The following is a 22,305-nucleotide window of genomic DNA, read 5'->3' on the forward strand; positions in this document are numbered from 1 at the left end:
AATCATATTAAACTTGCTATCCTGAACCTTTATTTCCCAAGGAACGGGGGAGCTCTAGATAACCCCTTGGTTTGTTCTCATGTGTATTGCATGATTTTATACTTTAAGATTCACCTATTTTTTCCCAGTTCATGGGTGACAGGAACACATCTTGCTGTAATTACCATATATCTACAAGTAGATGGTGAATTTCCCTAAAATCATGGAAGGTGTAAACTATAAAGCAGTTGAATTTTGTTTCTGAATTTCTTGATAGTACGAGAGATGCCCTGGACTTACTGTAACTTTCTTAAACCAGTAACATGGCAACACAACTGGCCAAGTTTACAGACAATGGCTTTCATCAGCCACTCATTCTCTACTCAGTAAGTCAACAAATATTTACTGGGAATTCGGTGGATGTCCTCTTAATCATAATGTGCCAAACACTGTATTACATGCTGGATCACACACATGATCTGTGTTCTCATGCAACTCAAGCATACGGAAGTTCTCTGTAAGCCGTAGAGAGGAAATGTCAATAGTCTTTTAGTTTCTGTCAATCTCTGTCATAGGAGATACTCGTAATGGTTGCAAGATATATTCGACTTCAGTGAATCTAAAGTGTTGGAATGAATCATCCTGGATAACTTTTCCCAGAACTTAACCTAAGCATCGTTACTGTTTACATAATTTTAGGTCGGAATATTCCTAGGAGCATAGTAGGCACTTTTCCTGATTCTTTATGGAAGAATGTATTGACTGTAATTTAACCTCTGGATTATTCATTTATCATTATTAATGTCAGTGATTAGATGTATCATAGTACACTGTACAGTTATAGTTAATTGAATCGGAGGAGAATTTGACCCAGCAGGAAGACAAATAGAGTACCTCGCTTCGTCCCTTCTGTGACTACTTTGTTTTTTTAATGATTATTTATTGAAATAGAATTCACTTACTATACTTTTCACTGTTTGCAGCTCAGTACAGTGGTTTTTTTATAGTCACAGAATCGTGTAGCTGGCACATCGAAGTTTAGAACAGGTTCATCCCTCTGAAAAAAACCATTCAGCCCTTCCCACATCCTCTGAAATCACTAATATACTTTCTGTCTTTATGGATTTCCCCATTCTGAACATGTTGTAAAAATTGAATTAGGTAGTATAAGACCTTTTGTATTTGACATCTTTTATTTAGCAGAATGTTTTTAGGTTTATCCATGTTGTAGCATGCCTAGTTTTTATTCCTTTTTAGGCCTGAATAATATTCCATTGTATATCCAATACTTTGGCTACCTGATGCGAAGAGCCAACTCATTAGAAAAGACCCTGATGCTGGGAAAGATTGAAAGCAGGAGGAGAAGGGGATGACAGAGGGCAAGGTGGTTGGATGGCATCACTGACTCAGTGGATGTGAGTTAGTCAGGAGTCAGACACAACTGAGTGACTGAACAACAACAATATTCCATTGTATCAGCCCACTACATTTTGTTTATCCATTCATTAGTTGATAAACATTTGAGTTGTTTATTTCCTTGGCCATTATTAATAATGTTGCAGTGGACATTCATGCGAAGGTGTTTGTATAGATACGTTTTCAGTTCTCTTTGATATGTACCCAGGAGTAGGATTGTTAGGTTATGTGATAACTCTATGCATAGCGTTTTGAAGAGCTGCCAAATTATTTTGCAATGCTGATACACCGTTGGTGATTATGCCAGCAATGCGTAAGGGCTCCAATGTCTTTACAATCTCTCTGATACTTGCTATTGTCTGTCTATTATTTTCTATTATAGCCATTCTAGTGGGAGTGAAGTGGTACCTCACTGTAGTTTTTATTTGAATTTCCTTGAGGCTTAATGATGAGAATCTTTTCGTGTGCTTATTGGTCATTGATATGACTATCAAGCCTTTTACCCATTTTTAATTGGGTTGTTTTGTTGTTAAATTCTAAGAGTTATTTATTTTTCCTGACCAAGTTCTTTATCAGATATATATTGTTTGCAATATTTTATCATATGTACTCTGTATGCACGTTGGGGAATGCCTTCAACACCCGAGCAGTTCCCATCTCTTCCTTAGTCTGTGCTTCCTGCCTGTGCAGTCTCAAAGTCACCCAGATATGAGGGTTGAAGGACGTCTCAGGTGTTTCCTGGATAACATGTGCAGAGCTTTGCACGTGTGTGTGGTTGCTTGTCGATTCCTAGAATGAATAAGTTCAAAGCCCCCACCCCCATGGACTTATGCTCCAGCTCTTCTGTTTAAGGATTTTGATTAGCCTCTTGCTTGCCACACTGTTATCTTTGCCTCAAGTATCTACAGTTTTAAACAACTGCTGCTCATCATTTTTGGAAAATTTCCCAGGAGAACCAGTTATTCCCACTGAGGAAACTCGGAGTCAGGTCAAATAAAGGCAAGTCCTGTGATGGGGTGTCTCCAGGGAGCCGCAATAAGCTAAATGGTGACATTTTCTGTAAATAAGGCTTTGGGGGAAAGTTCAAATCCATTCTTATCCCTCCAGTGGATGCTGAAATGCTGGTTTTCCTGCCCACTGTGATTGTGAGGCTTTTGGACTTCAAGGCTACCAGAGAGCTGGGGAGAGGGGATGGGAATAAGGCAAGTTACAATGCAACAAAACTTACCATTCTTATCAAGATCCTGTCATTTTTCTTGAAATGTACACTTCTCAGATTGCTTCAGGCATCTGGCTAATTTCCAGAGTTCTGAAAAAGTTGATTTTGAGAATTTTTATCAGTATTCTCATTGCTTTTATGGAAGAGCGGAGTTTTGAAGGTCCTTACTGCCATCTGGAAGTGCTCTTCTCCAAGGTTACTTTTTCTAGTTTAGTTTTTTTATTATCTTTCTATTAAAATTTCAGTGATCACTTCAGTTGATATAAAACTATCTCTTTGCAGCAACTTCTCTCTTCAACTATAATTTGACACTTTTAATTTGCAAATCAAAAAACCAGGCATATTAGAATTAAAGATAACACATGCAAAAATTTACCATTAAATGCCACATGGACTTTGTGATATTTTTAGTCTGTGCAAATGTTGTTTTAAAATGATGTCAGGGTGTGTTCTAGTCAGGGACTAGAAAATTATGGCCTGCAGGCTAAATCCCCAGCCTACCACTTGTTTTGTATAATGGCTTGCAATGGCAAAGCAGTTTGTTTAATTTGCAGTGACAGTATTTAATGGTGCTGACTGAATGAAATATGTATTGATGGTATCAGATTAGGCACTTATCACAATATTCCTATTCAAAAGCACTTGTTACAATTAGAAAATTTTTAAAGACTATCTCATCACAACAGAATTTGCAAACAAAGTTTATTTATAAATGGCTCATTTGGTAACCAAGCAAGGGAAGTCACTGATTGTGAGCCAATTATATTGTTTGATTGCAACAACCAACAAGTGTGTCACAGAAAATGAAATCATTTAATACCATTAATTTTTCAGCAATAATGGTTGTTTGAATAGTTGACCTTGGAGACTATATCAATAACCATTAAAAAATAATACATGATTTTGAGGGGTTTCCCTTAGCTTATTATGAGTCAATAAATGTTACTGTTTAATTGTTGTTTATTAAAGAAACAAATACCAAATTTGAAGTAACTGAAAAACTGTCCTCTGTGAATAGTCTGCATGGCACACGTCCATGTGAAAATATATTCAGAAAAGGTGAGAAAATACTGATTCAGTACAATCTAAAGTGGAATCTACTAAGATGTATTACAACTGATAGTGATATTGATAAAAATACATGTGGAGCAGAAATTCATGTTAGACAAATTTTCAAAACTTGTAAAATGCAAGGTGTGTACTGTGTATATTTATTATATTCATGAATATAATATATGTATTTTTTAATCAGCCAGTAGCGTATGGAAAATGTTTTAATTTATCCTGAGTTATTAGGTCAGTAGCATCAGTAGTGAACGTCATTGGCTCTCCCAGACTTCACCATTGTTAGTTCTGTGAATTTTTGTCAGAAACAGAAGCTGAATATCCTGACTTACACTATTGCAAAGCCATCTAAGAACTTAGTAGTGGTAAGGATTTATTGTCAGTTTTTGAACTCTGGGTCAAGACTGAAATTTTTCTGAATAAGAATTGTACTTGATCACTTTTATTGATCTCTTCAGAATCTGTCATTCACTGTTTTTCTTAAACTATCAAACATAAAACTAAAAGACCAAACAGCTTATATATGAAACTCGTTTTATGATAAAAGTCACTAAAATAACAATTATTGTTCTTTGAATCACAACTAATGTCATGCTCCCTTATACATTTCCCATGATGTCAGAAATTAAAACTAATGGTGCAATCACTATTTCCACACATATTTGCAGTGAATATATCTTCTGATCTCGTAGAACTTAGTGCCAGTTCCAGTAGTAAGTTCATGTGTTTGTTTAGACCAACTTCTGTATTTTAAGTTCATTTAGCGGTGCAAGTAAGGGGTTTCTACCTATCTTTCAGTTGCAAGTGATTAATCTGCCAGATGATGACATGCTAAAGGCAGATATAGAAAGAAGGGTCTAATAATGTCTCCTAAGTGATGAATATTCTCAATTAGAATCATATGCTCATGGGGCAGTATCAGTATTTGGCAGTACCTATCTGTGTGAAAAAAACTTCTTTGAAGATGATAAATCTTTGAACTAAATCTTGTTAGCATTAGCATGTGAGCATTTGCAATTGATTTTGATGATAAGAACACTAATTTTGTTTGCCAGTTAATCAAAGTACTTTTGAAAATCTATTTCTTTTCATTATTTTTAGATCTATAATAGAAAATTCTATTTATTATGATTATTATTGGGGCTTTCCTGGTGGTTCAGACAGTAGAGAATCCTCCTGCAATACGGGAGACCTAGGTTCAGTCCCTGGGTTGGGAAGATCCCCTGGAGAAGGGAACAGCTCCCCACTCCAGTATTCTGGCCTGGAGAGTCCCCATGGACAGAAGAGCTGGTGGGTGACAGTCCATGGGATCACAAAGAGTTGGACATGACTGAGTGACTTTCACTTTATGATCATTATCATGAATATCATCAATGAGAAATTGTGAAAAATTATTTTCTGTCTTGCTGTATACCTACATAATATCAGTTTTGTCTCTTGGCCTGCAAAGCTGGCCCTTTACAGAAAAACAAAATTGTTTTGATCCTGTTCTAGTTAGGTTGACCAATATTGCATCAGATGTTTGGAAATAATAGGCACAAATTAATTTCAGGATAATTTTGCAAAGACATTACTTTTCATTCCAAACTCTTACTAAAAGTTTTGTGTTTAGATTAATAGGGTGTTGAGTAGCTTGGAAAAGTAGAAGTGAATAAAGAGTGTCATAACATGCAGTTGACTCCTCAGTTCAGCTCAGTTCAGTCGCTCAGTCATGTCTGACTCTCTGCGACCCCATGAACTGCAGCATGCCAGGCCTCCCTGTCCACCACCAACTCCAGGAGTCCACCCAAACTCATGTCCACTGAATCGGTGATACCATCCAACCATCTCATCCTCATCGCCTTCTCCTCCCACCTTCAATCTTTCCCGGCATCAGGGTCTTTTCAAATGAGTCAGCTCTTTGCATCAGGTGGCCAAGTATTGGAGTTTCAGCTTCAACATCAATGCGGAAGACCTGGGTTCAATCCCTGGGTTGGCAAGACCCCTGGAGAAGGGAAAGGCTACCCACTCCAGTATTCTGGCTTGGAGAATACAGTCCATGGTGTTGCAAAGAGTCAGACTCCTTAATTATATAGCCTCAATTTCCCACTGTGTGGGAATAAGATACAAGAATCAAAGAGTAAAAGTAATCATCAAGATATCTGAAATTTGGTGTGGTTTTGTTCCACTTTTGCTCTGGAATCCTGCGTAAAAGAGAATGGGCCCCTGGCAGATGACCAAATAGAAGAGGCTGAGAAGAATTCACAGGACATGTAGTTTATTTTCTCTTCTTTCACAGGGTGATGAGAGCTCATGCATAATTTAGAATCCTTTTCCATGGACATTTTGATATGGAACAGAAAGATGATAAGAAGGAATTTGCATTCTTGCAAAATAGTCCGGAAATGACTCACTGGCTAGTTAAATATTACTTGTGTTTGTGTTAAGTAGCCATATAATTCTTAACAGATGCCAGTTTACTCTAATTTGTAAAAGCCAAAGCTTCTTAGATGAAACCCTTGACAGTGCGTTACTTGAGGGCTTCCATTTGGTCTCCAGGGGCAGTGAAGAGGGGCATGCGTGCACTTCTCCCTGCTGGAGGACTCGTGATGGGCCACTGGGTGCTCTTGTCCCTGCTTTGAGACGTAGCAAGAAAGATGCAAGTTACAGCTCCCTTACTAGCATTCACCATGGTTCCATGGGACAGGAGGCATTTCAATGTGTGTACATTTGGTGGTGATTTTGTTTTTGATTTGTGTAACGAGGTATAGTTGATTTATGGGCTTCCCAGGTGGCACTAGTGGTCAAGAACCCTTCTGCCAATGCAGGAGACAAAAGAGACATGGGTTCCATCCCTGGGTTGGGAAGATCCCCCAGGGAAGGGCATTGCAACCCACTCCAGCATTCTTGCCTGGAAAATCCCATGGACAGAGGAGCCTGGCAGGCTACAGCCCATACGGTGACATAGAGTCGAGCACGACTGAAGCGACTTAGCACGCACGCACACACGCAAAGTTGATTTACAACGTTGTGTTAGTTTCTGCTGTACAAGGAAGTGAATCAGCTTAATGTATACATATATCGCTCCCTCGTGAACCTCCCTGCCCCCCACCCCACCCCTCTAGATCCTCACGGAGCCCCGAGCTGAGCTCCTTATGCTTTTCAGCAGGTTCCTGCCAGCTATCTATTTTACAAATGGTAGTGTATATATGTCAATCTAATCTCCCAATTTTTCCCACCCCTGCTTTCTCCATGCCATATCCACACATCTGTTCTCTGTTTTCAGAAAGTTTATATAATCCTTCCTGCCTCTTTCCCTTCCTCTCTCCTTCCTATAAATGACTGCACCTAAGTAGACAATATTGGGAAGGCAAACATGACTCCCCAAATTTTCCATCTGGACCTTAGGCAGTAGGGGTAAGTGATGGGGTATCCAGATGGTTCCTGGTGCAGCAGGCCTCAGCCTCCAGAAATCCAGTGACAAGTGTCACCTCCATAGTCACACATAAGGAAAGTCAAGTGCTTGATGTGCTGCAGAAACTTAATTTCAAACTGTGTGTGCATTCTCAGTTACTAAATCGTGTTCAACTCTTTGTGACCCCATGGACTCTAGCCCACCAGGTTCCTCTGTCCATGGCGTTTCCCAGGCAAGAATACTGGAGTGGGTTGCTATTTCCTCCTCCTCCAGGGATCTCCCCGCCTCAGTGATCGAACCTACTCCTCCTGAATTGGCAGGCAGATTCTTTACCACCGCACCACCTGAGAAGCCCCAATTTCAAGCTAGAGGTGAACAGAACAGAATCAACATTCTGCTCCTTTCCCCTAGTTCTCTCTCATCTTTATTGTAAAGACTTAACACCCAGGGGACATCTCAGTAACAATGCTGGAGACTGTCTTCCCCCCTCCCATCCTGGGACTCCTGTCTCCCACCAAAGAAACTGGACTCAGCTTTCATCACTAAAATCAGCCCAAGTTTAATCACTTTAATCACAGCCATTTCTCTCCCACCAGAGACCACTAATCCTAACTTTTCATCTCTAATCAAGGCAGACCACTTTTTTAAAAATAGCCATTCTATAAAACACAATGCAGGAGGAGGGCTCCGCATCGCGATAGATGTCGAGTGGCCTCCGCCTCGATGCCGTCCCTTGCTTCCTAACTGGTCACAGGTGCTAAAGAAAAATGCTATTGCCCCCAGAATGCCTTTACTCCACAGGCTTCCCTCCAGAGATGGCTTCCAGATGTGGGGAAAAGTCTGAAGTCCGTGGCCCTCAACACATCATTAAGTCTTTCCAGGGTTTCCAAAAGTCTGTAATCACCAGCACACTAATAATTTGTCTCCATCTTGAACTTCAGCCTCAGGGATTTCAGAGAAACTAAGGAATGTAGATAAGAAGTTTTCGCAAATAACACCCCATTTCCAGAATTTGTGTCCCTTTCAGTTTAATACCCCTCACTCTCTGTCTCTTTCTTACACACACACACACATACACACACACACACACTCAAGAATATGTGTACACTCACAACTGTAACATTTTGATGGATGCTGTTTTTTCCCAGTCCTAATTTCTTGAGGGGGGAATTATTATTAGTAGCTGTCAAGCCTCTTGCCCCACTTCATAAGAAAAGCATTTTTGTCACCCTAATCTGACCCAGGCTCAACCCTTTAAAACCTCAGAAAGTACATCAATATAATGAAAAACAAACTACTTTTCAGATATTTCAGTGTCCTATTTCCCACTTGTATATCATCCCTGCCAAAACTAAATCTTTTGCCTGAAATATGCATTTGTTTCCTTTAACGTGTTTTTTCTTTTTTTTTTCTGTAATGTGTTTTCCTTTTAACATCAAAAGTATTTGAGTAACTGATTCCGTCATTCAGTTCCTAGCCCACTGAACAGGGAAAATTGTATCCCAAACTGTCTGAGGGAGGAAAGTATTTTTCATTCCGATCTACTTCTGTGTTTACGGGGTCATTTGATATTTAGAACATGCTGGAAAGAGCACTTGAAAACACAACCTCATGCCGCAAAAATTAGCTAAGGAAATGGTTCCCGGGAGAGGTGAGGCTGTCCCCCCCAACCCCACCCCAACCCCGGGCTTCTCGCCCAGGGCAGTCTCCAGCCTTTATTAAAGGTATCCGCTGCTCTAGGTCATGCCTCATTTGTCCTCACGTTGTAGGAAATCCCAAATGCAATATCCATAAAATAAAAAGAGATTTAAATGAGGATCCTTTTGGGGAATGGGTGAGGAAGAAGGGAATTATCCTTTTTTATCTTTCTCCTCCATCTCCTGTCTGGTAACAATTTTCAGTTCTGAGATGCCTGCGTGAATGCTTTCACAGAATATGCTCTGCAGAGAATCTGTCAGTTTACACTCATCAGAAATAAAGTAAAACTTAGCAGAGAGATGCTCGCATGTGAGCTCGGATGTGGGTTAATCTCATGGAAAAACCCTCCCCTTCTTGCCTTCACCTGGGCCAGGGCCCTTCTGACCTCAGGTCTAACTTCTAAGGCAAGAGGATGGAAAGAAATGTCTTCGTGGAGATTTCACATGGTAAATATGGAAAATAGAGGCAGTGGATTTGGTCAACTCCATCTGGAAAGCAGCATTTACTAGCAAACAAAACGCCCTCCTCACGGCTGGCTTGGTTTACATCAGAACACAGTTTACATTCTCCTGAGTAGACTGAAATAAGACTACACTGATGTCCTGACGTTTAACACCTCTTCTCTTTTTTAAAAATACCATTTTCAGACTTTTTTTAAAAAAGTCATACCAACAGTCTTTACCACCAAAGTTCATCATTCTTCAATGACTTTGTGAAGACTTTACATATGCCAGGAATTAGGAGACAGGAACCAGAGGGAAGTTGGAAGGTGTAATTCACCGGAACCTACTTGTCTTAAGACATTCAGGACTCCAGTCACCCCACTGTCCTTTCTTCAGTTGAATATCAGCCAGACTTGTCTATATATAGGTAGAAGCGTGGAAAGTTTTCAGGGTTTCCCTGGTGGCTCAGTGGTAAAGAATCCACCTGCCAGTGAAGGAGACTCGGGTTGGACCCCTGGGTCGGGAAGATTCCCTGGAGGAGGGCATGGCAACACACTCCGGTGTTCTTGCCTGGAAAATCCTATAGACAGAGGACCCTGGTGGGCTACAGCCCCTGAGGTTGTGAAAGAGTTGGACATGGCTTAGCAACTAAACAACAACAGCGGCAATGTGGAAGCTTTTCTGGGCTTTCAAGCTTTCCAAGGCTTTATTCTTCCTTCCTCTCTGTCTATGAGCTTTTCAGATTAGCAGGGAAAGTATCCCCACTCTAGCTGTCAAGTGACCAGTATTAATACTTAAGCCTCTTGTCTGGGACACCAGAGCCTTAAGCCAACCAGAGTCCGTCACCCTAGCTGCCCCACAGTGGGTTTCTTTTCTTCTTATTATTACTTTTTATTGGAGTATAGTTGATTTGTAATGTTTAGTTTCTGCTGTACAGCAAAGTGAATCAGTTATACATACACATGTATTCACTCTTTTTAAGATTGTATTCTCCTATATGGTGGCTTCCCATGTGGTGCTAGTGGTAAAGAATCCACCTGCCAATGCAGGAGACACAAGAGATGGGTTCTATGCCTGCATTGGGAAGAGCCCCTGGAGCAGGAAATAGTGCAGAGAATCTGACACAACTGAGCACACACACTTGCACACACTCTCATATAGGGTATCACAGAATATTGAGTAGCATTCCCTCCGCTATACAGTAGGTCCTTATTAGTTACCTGTTTTATATGTGAAAGTGTTAGTCGCTCAGTCGTGTCCGACTCTTTGCAACCTCATGAACTATATAGCCTGCCAGACTCCTCTGTCCACAGAATTCTGCAGGCATGAATACTGGAATGAGTAGCCATTCTCTTCTCCAGGGGATCTTCCCAACCCAGGAATCGAACCCAGATCTCCTGCACTGCAGGCAGATTCTTGACCCTCTGCATAGTAGTGTGTATATGTCAATCTCAGTCTCCCAAATAGTCCCTCCCGCCTCCGTGTTTCTTATCCCTTCTCCTTCCCTAAGCTTCCCACATGAGAACCAAGAGGGCTTGGTGCTTTCTAGATAACCAGCCTGCTGTCAAAGTGTGTCACACCCCATGAGATTGTTGTGGCGGGTTTTCTCACTTTTACCCAGTAAAGGTTTCTCAGCAAGAAGATCCAGTCAAACTGGAGGCTGGGGGCAGCACGGAGCCTGGTGCGTGCTTTCCCCTTCTTGCTGAAAAGGATGCAACTCCTGAGGCCTTTCTATGAGGGAAGGTGGGATAGACCCTTCGCCTTCCTGAGTTCCTGTCACAGTTACTTGGTCTTTGACCTGTGGTGTTGGAGAAGACTCTTGAGAGTCCCTTGGACTGCAAGGAGATCCAACCAATCCATTCTGAAGGAGATCAGCCCTGGGATTTCTTTGGAAGGAATGATGCTAAAGCTGAAACTCCAGTACTTTGGCCACCTCATGTGAAGAGTTGACTCATTGGAAAAGACTCTGATGCTGGGAGGGATTGGGGGCAGGAGGAGAAGGGGACGACCGAGGATGAGATGGCTGGATGGCATCACGGACTCGATGGACGTGAGTCTGAGTGACCTCCAGGAGTTGGTGATGGACAGGAAGGCCTGGCGTGCTGCGATTTATGGGGTCACAGAGTCGGACACGACTGAGTGACTGAACTGAACTGAAGGCTTCTCAGTGCTCCCAGGGGCCCTTTTCTGCTTGCCTATACACAGGTTCCTATGTGAAAAGACTGCAAAATTTATCTATGTTTTTACACCTTAAGTTTCTCTCCAAGGTGAAAATAATGCTTTGAAATGAGTAAATGGCGACCGGGTGCAACCCAGAAAAATGAAATCATAATATGACCATAAAGGTTCATATTCTGAAGTTTGACTCTAGCATTTGTGTATGTGTGTGTGGTGTATGTATATGTGTGTAAGTTTGAGAGAGAGGCAGGGGAAAGCAGAGAGTAGGCAAAATGCCCTCGCCTTCCCCTATTTAAATTTCCTCTTTCCCGGAACACAAAAGATGGTAGTCCGAATTGATGATAAGTGACTATTTCCGGGTTAAATATGAACTGCAAAGCCCTGTTGCTACGTCTGTGCTGAGTCCTTGGAGAGAAAGCAGCTGTAGCCCCCAAGATTCAAAATCCTCTGCAGCTCCAGAGGCATCTGGGACTGAAGATTGCCCCCTCCGTTTTCAGTGAGAACTTGAACACTGCTTTCAAGAAGCAGTAGCAGTGGATTTTCCCAAAGATTGAACCGAGAAGGGCACTGGAACTCCTGGACACAGGGACCCATCCTTCCTCTCCTCCCCAACAACATCCTTCCTCTCCTCCTCAGCCAAGGGACTTGTCCTTCTCCCTGTGCTAAGACTTGATGAAGCGTGTTATTTTTATTCAACTCAAGTCTTGAGCAAAAAAATATATGGTTCTGCATCCAGGCCAGCAACCTCTCTTCTCAGAATTTACTAGCCACCTGTGGAGTTTTAGAGAGGTTTCAGATGGAAGCGTCACAAGCCAGGGTTTCCTAACACATCCAAAAATGAATCCTGCAAAAACAAACCAAAAAAGGAACTGTGGGTGCCTTTTGAACTTTCTAATAGATGTTGTGATCAGTGGAGGATCTCCTCTATTGGCGGATCATTTTCAAGAATAACCAGAGTCAAGAATGTGTGTCGGATGAAATATGGAAGCCGACTTACACTCTGGGAAACCATGCTTCCTGACTTGGCCCTGAAACCTCGCCCACCTTGTACATAGAGGTTTCCCTGCACGGCTGGATCTCTGTCACCTCAGGAGCCACCACTGGAAACCAAAGGTGCATGGTCCCTTTTTTCCTTTAAGTCAGGGGTCTCCATTCCCAGAATCTAAAGCCTGATGATCTGAGGTGGAGCTGATGTAATAATGTTCAAAATAAAATGCATAATAAATGTAATGCACTTGAATCATTCCCAAACCATCCCCCCACTCAGTCTATGGAAAAAATCGTCTTCCACAAAACCAGTCCAGGGTGCTAAAAAGATTGGGGACAGCTGCTAAGGGACAGGATTCATACAAGATAGGTTGCTGTGGCCCGGGCGGAGTAGCAGTTTTCTTCAAATGGTTCAGAGAGCAGAGGGCAAAGAGACTGCCTTCCTTAGCTGGGACAGGTCCAAGCTTGGGTTCACAAGACGTTTGCTTCATGAATATCAAAGCAGCCTGAAGCAAGGCAGTTGTTGGCAAAGAATGCAGGCAGCTTCCTTCCGGTACCGCTCCGCACGCCCCAGGTGGGCAGCTGCCATGCTCTTCCCAGCCAGCACACTAAGCCCATCAGCTCTCCAAGGCGGAAGGCGAGACCTGATCCCAAGGACATGTCAAGGTTCAATGCCTCCTGGGGTCTCCCCATTGGAACTTGGTTCTCCCAGTTGACTCAGACAACAGGAAGCCAGTCTTGTGACCGAACCCCCACCCTCATCCCCAACAGGGACCTCTCAGGGGACTCCCACCTGGCTTCTTGCCAAGGTCTCTTACCCAGAAAGTGCCCTCACCCAAGAGGCTCCTCAGGTTGCTCCGATAACCTGGATGGTGCTGTGCGGCTACCTCTCCATCCAGCAGACCCAGCCTTTACGTTCCAGTGCTGGTTTACAAGTCCTCAGACTGCTGGTGCTCCACATTCTCATGGATGATTTATTCGTCTCTTTAGGGAAGTATATTTCTGCAAGGATCATGTCATTTGTGAGGCATATGGCAGGAGGGAGCTTTAGTTAAGGGGTGGTGAACTGAATTGCATCAGGTTTTGCTTTGGCGAAGACACCAGATGGATGCCTTTATGATGAAGCGGGTCTCCTCAGCGTTCTCTTTAATGCCTGTCTCCAACAGGTGTTTCCTCTAAGGCCTATCTGTTTTCCATAACGTCGGAATGAAGAAAGACGTTGTCTGTGACAGCTTGCGTACATAGATCATGCTTTTTATTATTATAGAAATGTGTATAGTGACTTATTTGCTACTCTGAGTCAAGTTAAAATGTGCTTGGAAGGAGATCATCTTCCATTTGCCAAAAAGGCATTTCATTTCCAGACCAAGGACTCTTTATTCATTATGGGGGGGTGCGCTTGGGAGAGGAAGAACTGGAGGAAGTGGCAAAAAAGAAAAAAAAAAAAAGAGCTGAAGGAAGTGAGCAGAAGAGTAGGGCAGTTATTGTAGACCTGGGCGCCGAGGGCCACCTCCCAAAGGTAACTTAGCTACTCTATATTAGCACCTGAGGCATAGTGTCGAGGAAGCTACACATGGCGGGAAAAAAGATTCTATGAATGAGTAATACAGCCCGTTCTCCAAGTCCTGATAAAAATCAAAACCGGATATGGGTCTTTGGTGTGTTCCCCCTAACGATCACCATGGTCCTGTTTAGCCATCACCGTTAAGAGTGTGCCTGTTTGGCTCTTAGGGTTCTGGGTTGGGGCTCATGACTTACAGATATTGAAACCACAAAAAGCCATGTTAATTTGAATGAACAAGGTAGCTCATTTTGGTCAAGCTGACTTTGAGGCTTATATTTCAACATCTTCTGGCTAGGTAGATGACTGGAATCACTAAGCTTGTAGGGAGATTAAATAGAGAGGAAAATTAGGAATTGCACCTAGTCCTTGGCTGATCTCATCAGCAATTAGCCTCTCTGCTTTTCCAAACCCTTCTGCCTCAAGCCTCCTACCTCAGCTTCTCTATCTGTGTCCTCTCTCTGTCCCATTACTTTAGATCTGACATGTCAATCTAAGTTCCTTTGTCAGAAAAATTATGATTTTACATAGCAGTTTAGAAATTAACCTGGTCAAAGAGAGCAAAAATTGCTTGCTATTATGTTGGAGTCTGAGTCTTTGACCAGGTATCGAATAACAAGCTGTATTAATTCACAGAGAATACTCCTAACCCTTCAGCACAAAGAGAAACAGGTCATATTACTCCATGGATGAATAGCAAAATCTCACAGGAGAATGCTGTCTTAAGCTACTGGTTACCAGGGCTGAACCCATAGTATGCCATGGTACAGTGTGTTGGAAAAGGCATAGTAACAGACGTGTTTAAATAAGTATAGGTAGTTAAGCAAGTAGTAACATTTCTGCGGTCAAAAAAAGTGTGAAACACTGAATTATACAAATTTCAAATGATATCTTTTTTGCAAGACTTTTCAGAACCTTTCATATGCTAAGGTGTAGGGTACATTTCAAAGAGGAGTTACTGTTCTCAAAATTTGCCTCCAGAAAACATTTCCTAGGGACTTCTCCAGTTGCTCACATTATGGAATATTTTGGAAAGGGTAATTGTGTTAGAATAGGGCTGACTAATACTGTGGTAGCAACCATGAAATCTTAGCGGCTTAGCACAACCCATATTTCTTGTTCATGTTACATGTCCAGCATGGGCCAGGAAGGCAAGGAATCAGCTCCACATCATCACTCATATACTCAGGCTGGTCATCTCTGCATCAGGTTAGGAGGAGGTATGGAGGCTCACCTGAGGACTTCTCTCTATGTCAGCCATCACCGCTCACACGTCATTGGCCAGAATGAATCACGTGGCCTCACCTAACCTGTCCATCTGCTAAGGCAGGAAAGGAGAGTGGGAACTGTGAATACCAGTAATCTCAACCTCATCAGTATATTCAAGTGTCAGGTTTACGGTCTGTTAGCTCTTTGACTTTTATCCGTGAACTAAGGGGTACAGTCTCTGAAACAGACAGAAATGCTCAGCAGGTATTTCAAATGCTCCCAGATTCCTCAGCCCCATAAAGCTCGCAGGAGCCCTGTGACTCGTTCTGGCCAGTGAAATGTGAGGTACAATGGCTGGTTGACTTGGGCCAAGGCAGTTAAATGCCTGAGCCTGACTCTCTTATCTCTTTCTCTTCTCTTGCCTTGATGACAAGGAGGACATGAGTTCCAGGGGGGCATGCCAATCAACTTAATATAGTAGATCCTCTTTCCCTTTAAGACGCTGAGTGACTGTATGGAGCAGAGACACCTGTTCATCTCAGCAAAATGAATAGTGCGTGTGAGAAATAACCCGTGTTGGGTTAAGTCCTTGGGATTCTGCGGTTGTTTCTGCAGCCTGGGCCTGGATTCTCTCAACTTGAATAGTCCTTTCTAACCCAGACCTCTCAGTGATCCTTTTAGGGTGTCCCTTCTCCTCTCACAGGCACATATTCCTCAGGATGGGAGTGGAATTTTTCTAAGCCTCCTCCAGCCTTTTTGGTGATTGACTCTATGGCATGAAAAGTGTTGTGGCTGACTGCGGTGTGGGGGTGATCACATGGATGGGTTCGCCAAGACTTAGACCAAGGTTTGAGCAAGTTTTAGTCAAATGCAGGCCAGGGAGATGCAAGCTGTAAAAGATGCAAAATGCATTTAATGAGTAAGGATGTTTCAACCGAGACCCGTAAGAAAAGATCTGGACAGGAGAGGAGAAGAAAACAGGCTAAGGAGAGAGATATACCACTCATGACTGGATCTCCTAACCCTTTAAGTTCTAGATTCAGGTGCACAAAACATCTCTCATGAGCTCTCCCAAACAGCAGTAGCATCAAAACAGTAACAAAATTAAGGGCAAAACTTAAGCAGACGTAACTACCTTTAGAACACATCTAATCTAAGGTAAAAAGAGAGACTGGTATGTCTCACACACACACACACACGTGCACACAATTCTTGTTGGCTTTTGCCCAAAGTGTTTAATGTGCCTTCAGCTCTGAAGACATTGACCCCTTGCTGTTCTTCAGACATGAATCTTTATTCTGGAGTCTCACAGACCTAAGGTTGCTTTCCTTGTGTTATTCACTTTGGGCTCGAGGCTCAATGAGTTTGGTATCGGGCATTGTTAACCAGAGCCCCAAGTGTTCCCAGGCTAACTGTCCCTTCTCCACATTTAGGACTTTTTTCTGCGAAACGGAAGAGGAGGTCGACCGCCTTGATAGCAGCGGCATGTTTCACTGGTGCAGAGCCACCCCTTTGAACAAGATGATTCTGGTAGGTGACCTGCAGCCAAACCTCAGATGAAATTGAGCTCCTCTTAGGGGAGACGGTGTCCTCCTACTAATCATAAGCACCTGCCCTTTCTCTTTGTAAACTGTGCATTTTGAAGGAAAAATATAACCTCACGAGCCATCTAAATGTATGCAGGGTATCAGATGGGGCATTTGACAACAACCTTGTGGGTAATATGCCAGCGTTTAAAACACTTTAGCTCAGATTCTTCAACCACTTTCTCCTTCCTTTAATAGTTCAGCTGAGTCAGTTATTCAGAATAATGTTCTCCTGAAACTTTGCTGTTTTCTAGTAAATCTGGTTAATTTACATGCACCAGGGGAACATACTATTTTCAAGAATTCTGCAGTCTTTCCTTGTTTTTAAAGTAGATAAATGTTTCCTTAATTTATTGTTTTCAAAGTTGAGATTTTTTTATAGTATTTTTTCTTAAAGCTGGTTATACGTATGCTGAATGTATTAGCCAAGGATGGAGCTCTGTAGTGCTTGGTCCTCCCACACCACACAGCATGAGTGGATCCGTATAGATGTAGAATTTTGTCCTTGACTCTGTCCTCCCAAGGAGACAAACTTAACTCAGTTCAGTGAAATGCCAGCAACCAAGATGCAAACACCTCAAATCCTTATCCCAGGCTCTGACACCCACTTTCTTTATCTCCATCTATTCTCAGAGTTGGAAACTCAAGTACAAAATCACTGGTTTACTTTCAAGGAGTAGCTGGTAGATTTGACTAACAAAAAGTTATTTATTTAATTTAAAATAAGCTAATAAAAGTTTACTTACATGTTGTAAGAACCCTGTGTAATTTGTTCAGCTATGACTAATTGATAACTATGTATTTTTCTTGCTTTCCAAAAATAGTTTAGTTCACTTTTTTCTGTTACACACATGCACGCACACACGCGCGCAAATCTTGTGCTCAGTGCCAATGTCCTGACAAAATATGTTCCATTTCTTGTAAAAAGCATAATCAATCATTTGATCAGAAGCACAAAGTTGTCAGAGCTGTCATATCAACTGGAAAACTATTAGGACTGCTGAAGCTCATCATTTTAGAGAGTATGTCTTATTTTAAATGAAACAAACATCCATTGAGCAGGAAGGCAAACATGTTTTCAGTGGGAGGGACATCTTTAGAAAGGTTGGGAGGTGACTGCAGATGGAAGCATTCAAGAGACCAAGAGATGGAAATAGCAGATGTTTCTTTATCCCCTGTTTAGTAAGTCCCCAGACAGCTTGCTCTGAGAGATGTCCCCTTATGGCACTCGATGTGAAATATAACCGAGTCTTCTGATGAATTTAGACAGGCTTCTAGTTTAAGAGGTTCTGAGAGTTTTGAAACTGTGACCATAGAAGAGAAATGTACAGGTTGCAAGTTTCCCGCCAACTTTGAACTTGGTTCGCTTTGCAGAAAAGTCAAGCAGAAGTTGTCAATTTGTTACTTGGAGCAAATAGGGCACTCCCCACTTTCCTACCGAAGCCACCATCTTTCTCAGTGGGAAGACAGTTTTGTGCCACAGTTCCCTGGAGAAATTGCCTTGCTCAGTCCAGTTGCTCAGTCGTGTCCGACTCTTTGCAACCCCATGAATCGCAGCACGCCAGGCCTCCCTGTCCATCACCAACTCCCGGAGTTCACTCAGACTCACGTCCATCGAGTCAGTGACACCATCCATCCATCTCATCCTCTGTCGTCCCCTTCTCCTCCTGCCCCCAATCCCTCCCAGCATCAGAGTCTTTTCCAATGAGTCAACCCTTCACATGAGGCAGCCAAAGTACTGGGGTTTGAGCTTTAGCATCATTCCTTCCAAAGAACTCCCAGGGCTGATCTCCTTCAGAATGGACTGGCTGTACCCATTAATGCCCTGCGCCATGTATCTTGTTCCTAATTGCTTAGTTCTACTCAGAAGAACAATTTCTGGACTTCAGAGCTGTTCCATTAAACACCATTAGAGGCGTCATTATTCAAGTTAAAACTAATCGGATTAGCCAGAGACAGTTATTTAATGGATTTGGTTAAGATTCATATCACTTTCTAGAAAGGATCTCCAGACCAGCAGCTTCATGTCCCCTCACGGGACCATTCCCTTCAGAAAGAGTATTTCTCAGTCTATGCTAATAGAACAAACTCTAATTGTTGCAATATCAGATGTGACTTATCTATCCTGTTAAATTTCAGCAGCCCCTGTTTCACAGAAGCTTGTCCTTTAACCAGCGATGGACTGGCATAAGGATGAATGATACATCCCTTTGAAATATTTTGAGTCTTCATCTACTCAGGAATGTAGAACACTCTCAAGCAGGAAGGACCTGTCAATACATTTAGCAAGTTCTCTACCAGTTTCCAGGAGTCCTTCTCTGAAAATCTAGGAATTCAGTGTGATTCAGATTGGATTAAATAGTTATTGAAAACAGTTAAAGACAGAAGTACTGAAATTTCAACGTATTATCCCATTTCCACAACAGAATTAACTTTTATTTCTAAATCATTTAAATGTAAAGAAATTGGGGGTTAGAGAGGCTAGCTCGTTTATGGTCATACATGAATAAAAACCAGAATACAAAATCAGTGCTTTTTCTACTCGTCCCAGCACCATGAGAGACGACATTGACTCATTCACTGAAATCAATCACAGAGACTTAAAATGTTTCTTTCAGAAATATTCCTTTAAAAAATATTCCTTTAAATAAAAGTGACAGTTACCGTTTTTAAAAGTCTCTGTGAATGTGGGAGAAACGTGATCTAAATATCCATCACATATATTGTTTTGTCTTCAGCTTAAAAGTATAGGGGAGATGCTAAAAATCGGCCATACTGATAAGATTCTGAGGACATAGTCAGATGACTGAGATGAAATAGAATGTTTGTAACCTTTTATTGTGTGTATTTTTCATGATAAATTTCCTCAACTCTGGAGTTCTCTTGAATCCATTCAGTGTAGCAGGTGGAACCACATGAAGTTGCCAATAGTCAACCATTTTTGATCCAGAAGAAGGCAATTTCATATGGTTCAAACTAATACACGTGTTTTCATATGTATAAAAACCCACTGAAATCTGCATCATACTGAACAACGTGGTGTAATTTTCAAGATTCACTAGAAAACATAAGTTTAGCAACAGGGTTGGAATGTTTTAAGTTTTCAGGGAGTTACTTGAGTTTAGCAACAGGATTGGAATGTTTCAAGTTTTCAGGGAGTTACACGACAGCGTGTGTGTGTGTGTGTGTTAGTTGCTCAGTCACATCTGACTCTTTGCAACCCCGTAGACTGTAGCCAGCCAGGCTCCCGTGTCCATGGAATTCTCCAGATAAGAATACCGGAATGGGTTGCCATTCCCTTCTCTAGGGGATCTTCCCGACCCAGGGATCAAACTCAGATCTCCTGTATCGCAGGCAGATTCTTTACCATCTGAGCTACCAGGGAAGCCCACCATAGCATATATGAGTCTAAAAACACGTAATGAAAATGAGAGCTATTTTCCCCATTTGGTTCAGTGGTTTCACAACTTGAGGAATGATACCAATCTGAGCTTTCACTGAGGCACTCCAAGCTAATATAAAACTGGAAAAAGTGAAATAAGCAGGAGCACCATGAAAAGATATAAAGTATAATTGTCCACGTTCCATGTTATTAGGAGGATTTGCAGAATCTGATTACTGTTATGAAAGTGCTAGTGTTAATATACCTAGAAGAGTTGGAATGTGGGGAAGGAGCCTTCTTTAAGGGACTGTCATCTTGTTTCTAAAAATGACCAGAATCTGGCCTGCTTATGCTTAGAAACGAACTGACAAGGCAAAATACGAGTTTCGGAACCACATTGTAGCATGTGTCTTTGGAGATGCCCACTCGACACTGATGGGACTTCGGAACTTTGTAATGCCGTTGAGAGCTAGCAACTATACCCGTCAGGAGCTGAAAGACATTGTGTTCATTGGGTCTCTGGATTACCTGCAGAGAGAATGGCGATTTATCCGGAATTTTCCCCAGATATACATTCTGCCTGTAAGTGTCACAGTAAGGAATAGTGAATGGTTATAATGATAATAATAATAACATTGTATTATTATATATTATATATATATTATTATAATACTTGTTAGGATTAATCATGATAATAATAATACATCAATAATGTATTATAGAGTATTTTATACAATTATACAGTGCTTACTGGTACCAGAAATGGTTTGAAGCAGGTTGCACATACTAATTCACTTAACCCTCCAAATAACCCCATAGTATAAATTTTAAAGGTACTGAACTGTAAGCACAGAGAAAGGAAGTTACCTGTCCAAGTTTACATGGTGGATAAGTAGCTGGACTAGGATTTAAATCGAGATATTTTCATGTTTATATTAATGACCATGTGTGTGGCCTTTATGTAAAGAGTTTCTCTGCACTTCTGAATCTGATTCTGACCTAGTGTGCACACCTGAGCTGATCCTAGCCAGCCTTTCTAGGCTGTGCTCTAACTTTCTCATTGTTTCTGCAAACTCGTCTTTTATGGACCACATAATGCCATGAGGTCCTTGATAGATGTATGAAAAGGAGGAATTCTGAGAAATGGGTCCATTAGGCACCTGTGGTACTGTGGATTGTAATTGTCTTTGCTCTGAACCAACATAGGTATCTCATTATAGGCCAGCATTTTCCTGGATTAAAATATACATAGGCAGTGTGAGATGCACCAAAGCATTTGATTTTTCAAGAAATGCTATCAATATATCAGAAATGTTCTTTAAAAGCAGTTGTCTCAGGAAGCAAGTTGTATTGCTTTTAAAAAAGTCACCACAAAATTCCCTGTACCACCTCAGTCTGTAGAAAGGGAGGAAAGAAAATGACCAGAAGTCTCCAGATTCAGCTGGTGTCAGGAATCACCAGTAACTGCATCTGAGCCACCTAATGGTGGGACCAGCTCTCTCCCTATTTCTCCACCAAAGGAGCAACTGCCACTTTACTAATTAATCCAGGTTCCAGGTGGGGCCACCTACAAGCACAATTGTGAGGATGCAGAGGTGACCTTTAGATCTTTAGATGTGATGTTTTCCTCACCACTGTTATCCTTAGCTGTTGTTCAGTAGCTCAGGTGCGACTGACTCTTTGCGACCCCATGGACTGCAGCATGCCGGGCTTCCCTGTCCTTCATTATCTCCAGGCATTTGCTCAAATTCCTGTCCATTGAATTGACAATGCCTTCCAACCATCTCATCCTCTGTCGCCCCCTTCTCCTCCCACTCGAGTCATCTAGGTGACTTGATGCAAGCTTTGGTTCAGAAGCTTGCAGCATCCCCAGTGCCCCAGCGCCGTCTGACAAGTGTCCTCTCACCCGATTTTCTCTCCTTAGGGATCTGCGCTCTATTCTGTAGACCTCCATGCGGTCAACATAGAGGAGTGTTCCATGTGTGCTGTCTTATCCTCCTCCTGTAAGTCACCCAGTAGCCCGACTTTGGTGGACACAGAGCCCATCATGGCCACGCTCAACATCGGATACCTGAGAATTAGCTGCTCGGCCCAGACACCCTCAGGGCCACGTAAGGACCACACCCCGATAGAAAGGGGCTGGAGAGGATAGGATGAGCAAAGAGTCAACTCCTCTCTAAAAAACGCT

General features: G+C 42.1%; 1 protein-coding gene across 1 annotated transcript in view; it reads left to right on the top strand.

Annotated features, from left to right (window-relative positions):
- Positions 1-22,305, top strand: part of KCNU1 (potassium calcium-activated channel subfamily U member 1) — a 143,143-nt gene that overhangs the window by 100,212 nt on the left and 20,626 nt on the right. Inside the window, exons 20-22 of the mRNA XM_052661510.1 lie at positions 16,583-16,679; positions 20,475-20,699; positions 22,042-22,228. Of these exons, the coding sequence (XP_052517470.1) occupies positions 16,583-16,679; positions 20,475-20,699; positions 22,042-22,228 (509 nt within the window). The remainder of the gene's footprint in view (positions 1-16,582; positions 16,680-20,474; positions 20,700-22,041; positions 22,229-22,305) is intronic.

Source organism: Budorcas taxicolor, chromosome 24 (assembly GCF_023091745.1).
Source record: "Budorcas taxicolor isolate Tak-1 chromosome 24, Takin1.1, whole genome shotgun sequence".
Taxonomy (NCBI): Eukaryota; Metazoa; Chordata; class Mammalia; order Artiodactyla; family Bovidae; genus Budorcas; species Budorcas taxicolor.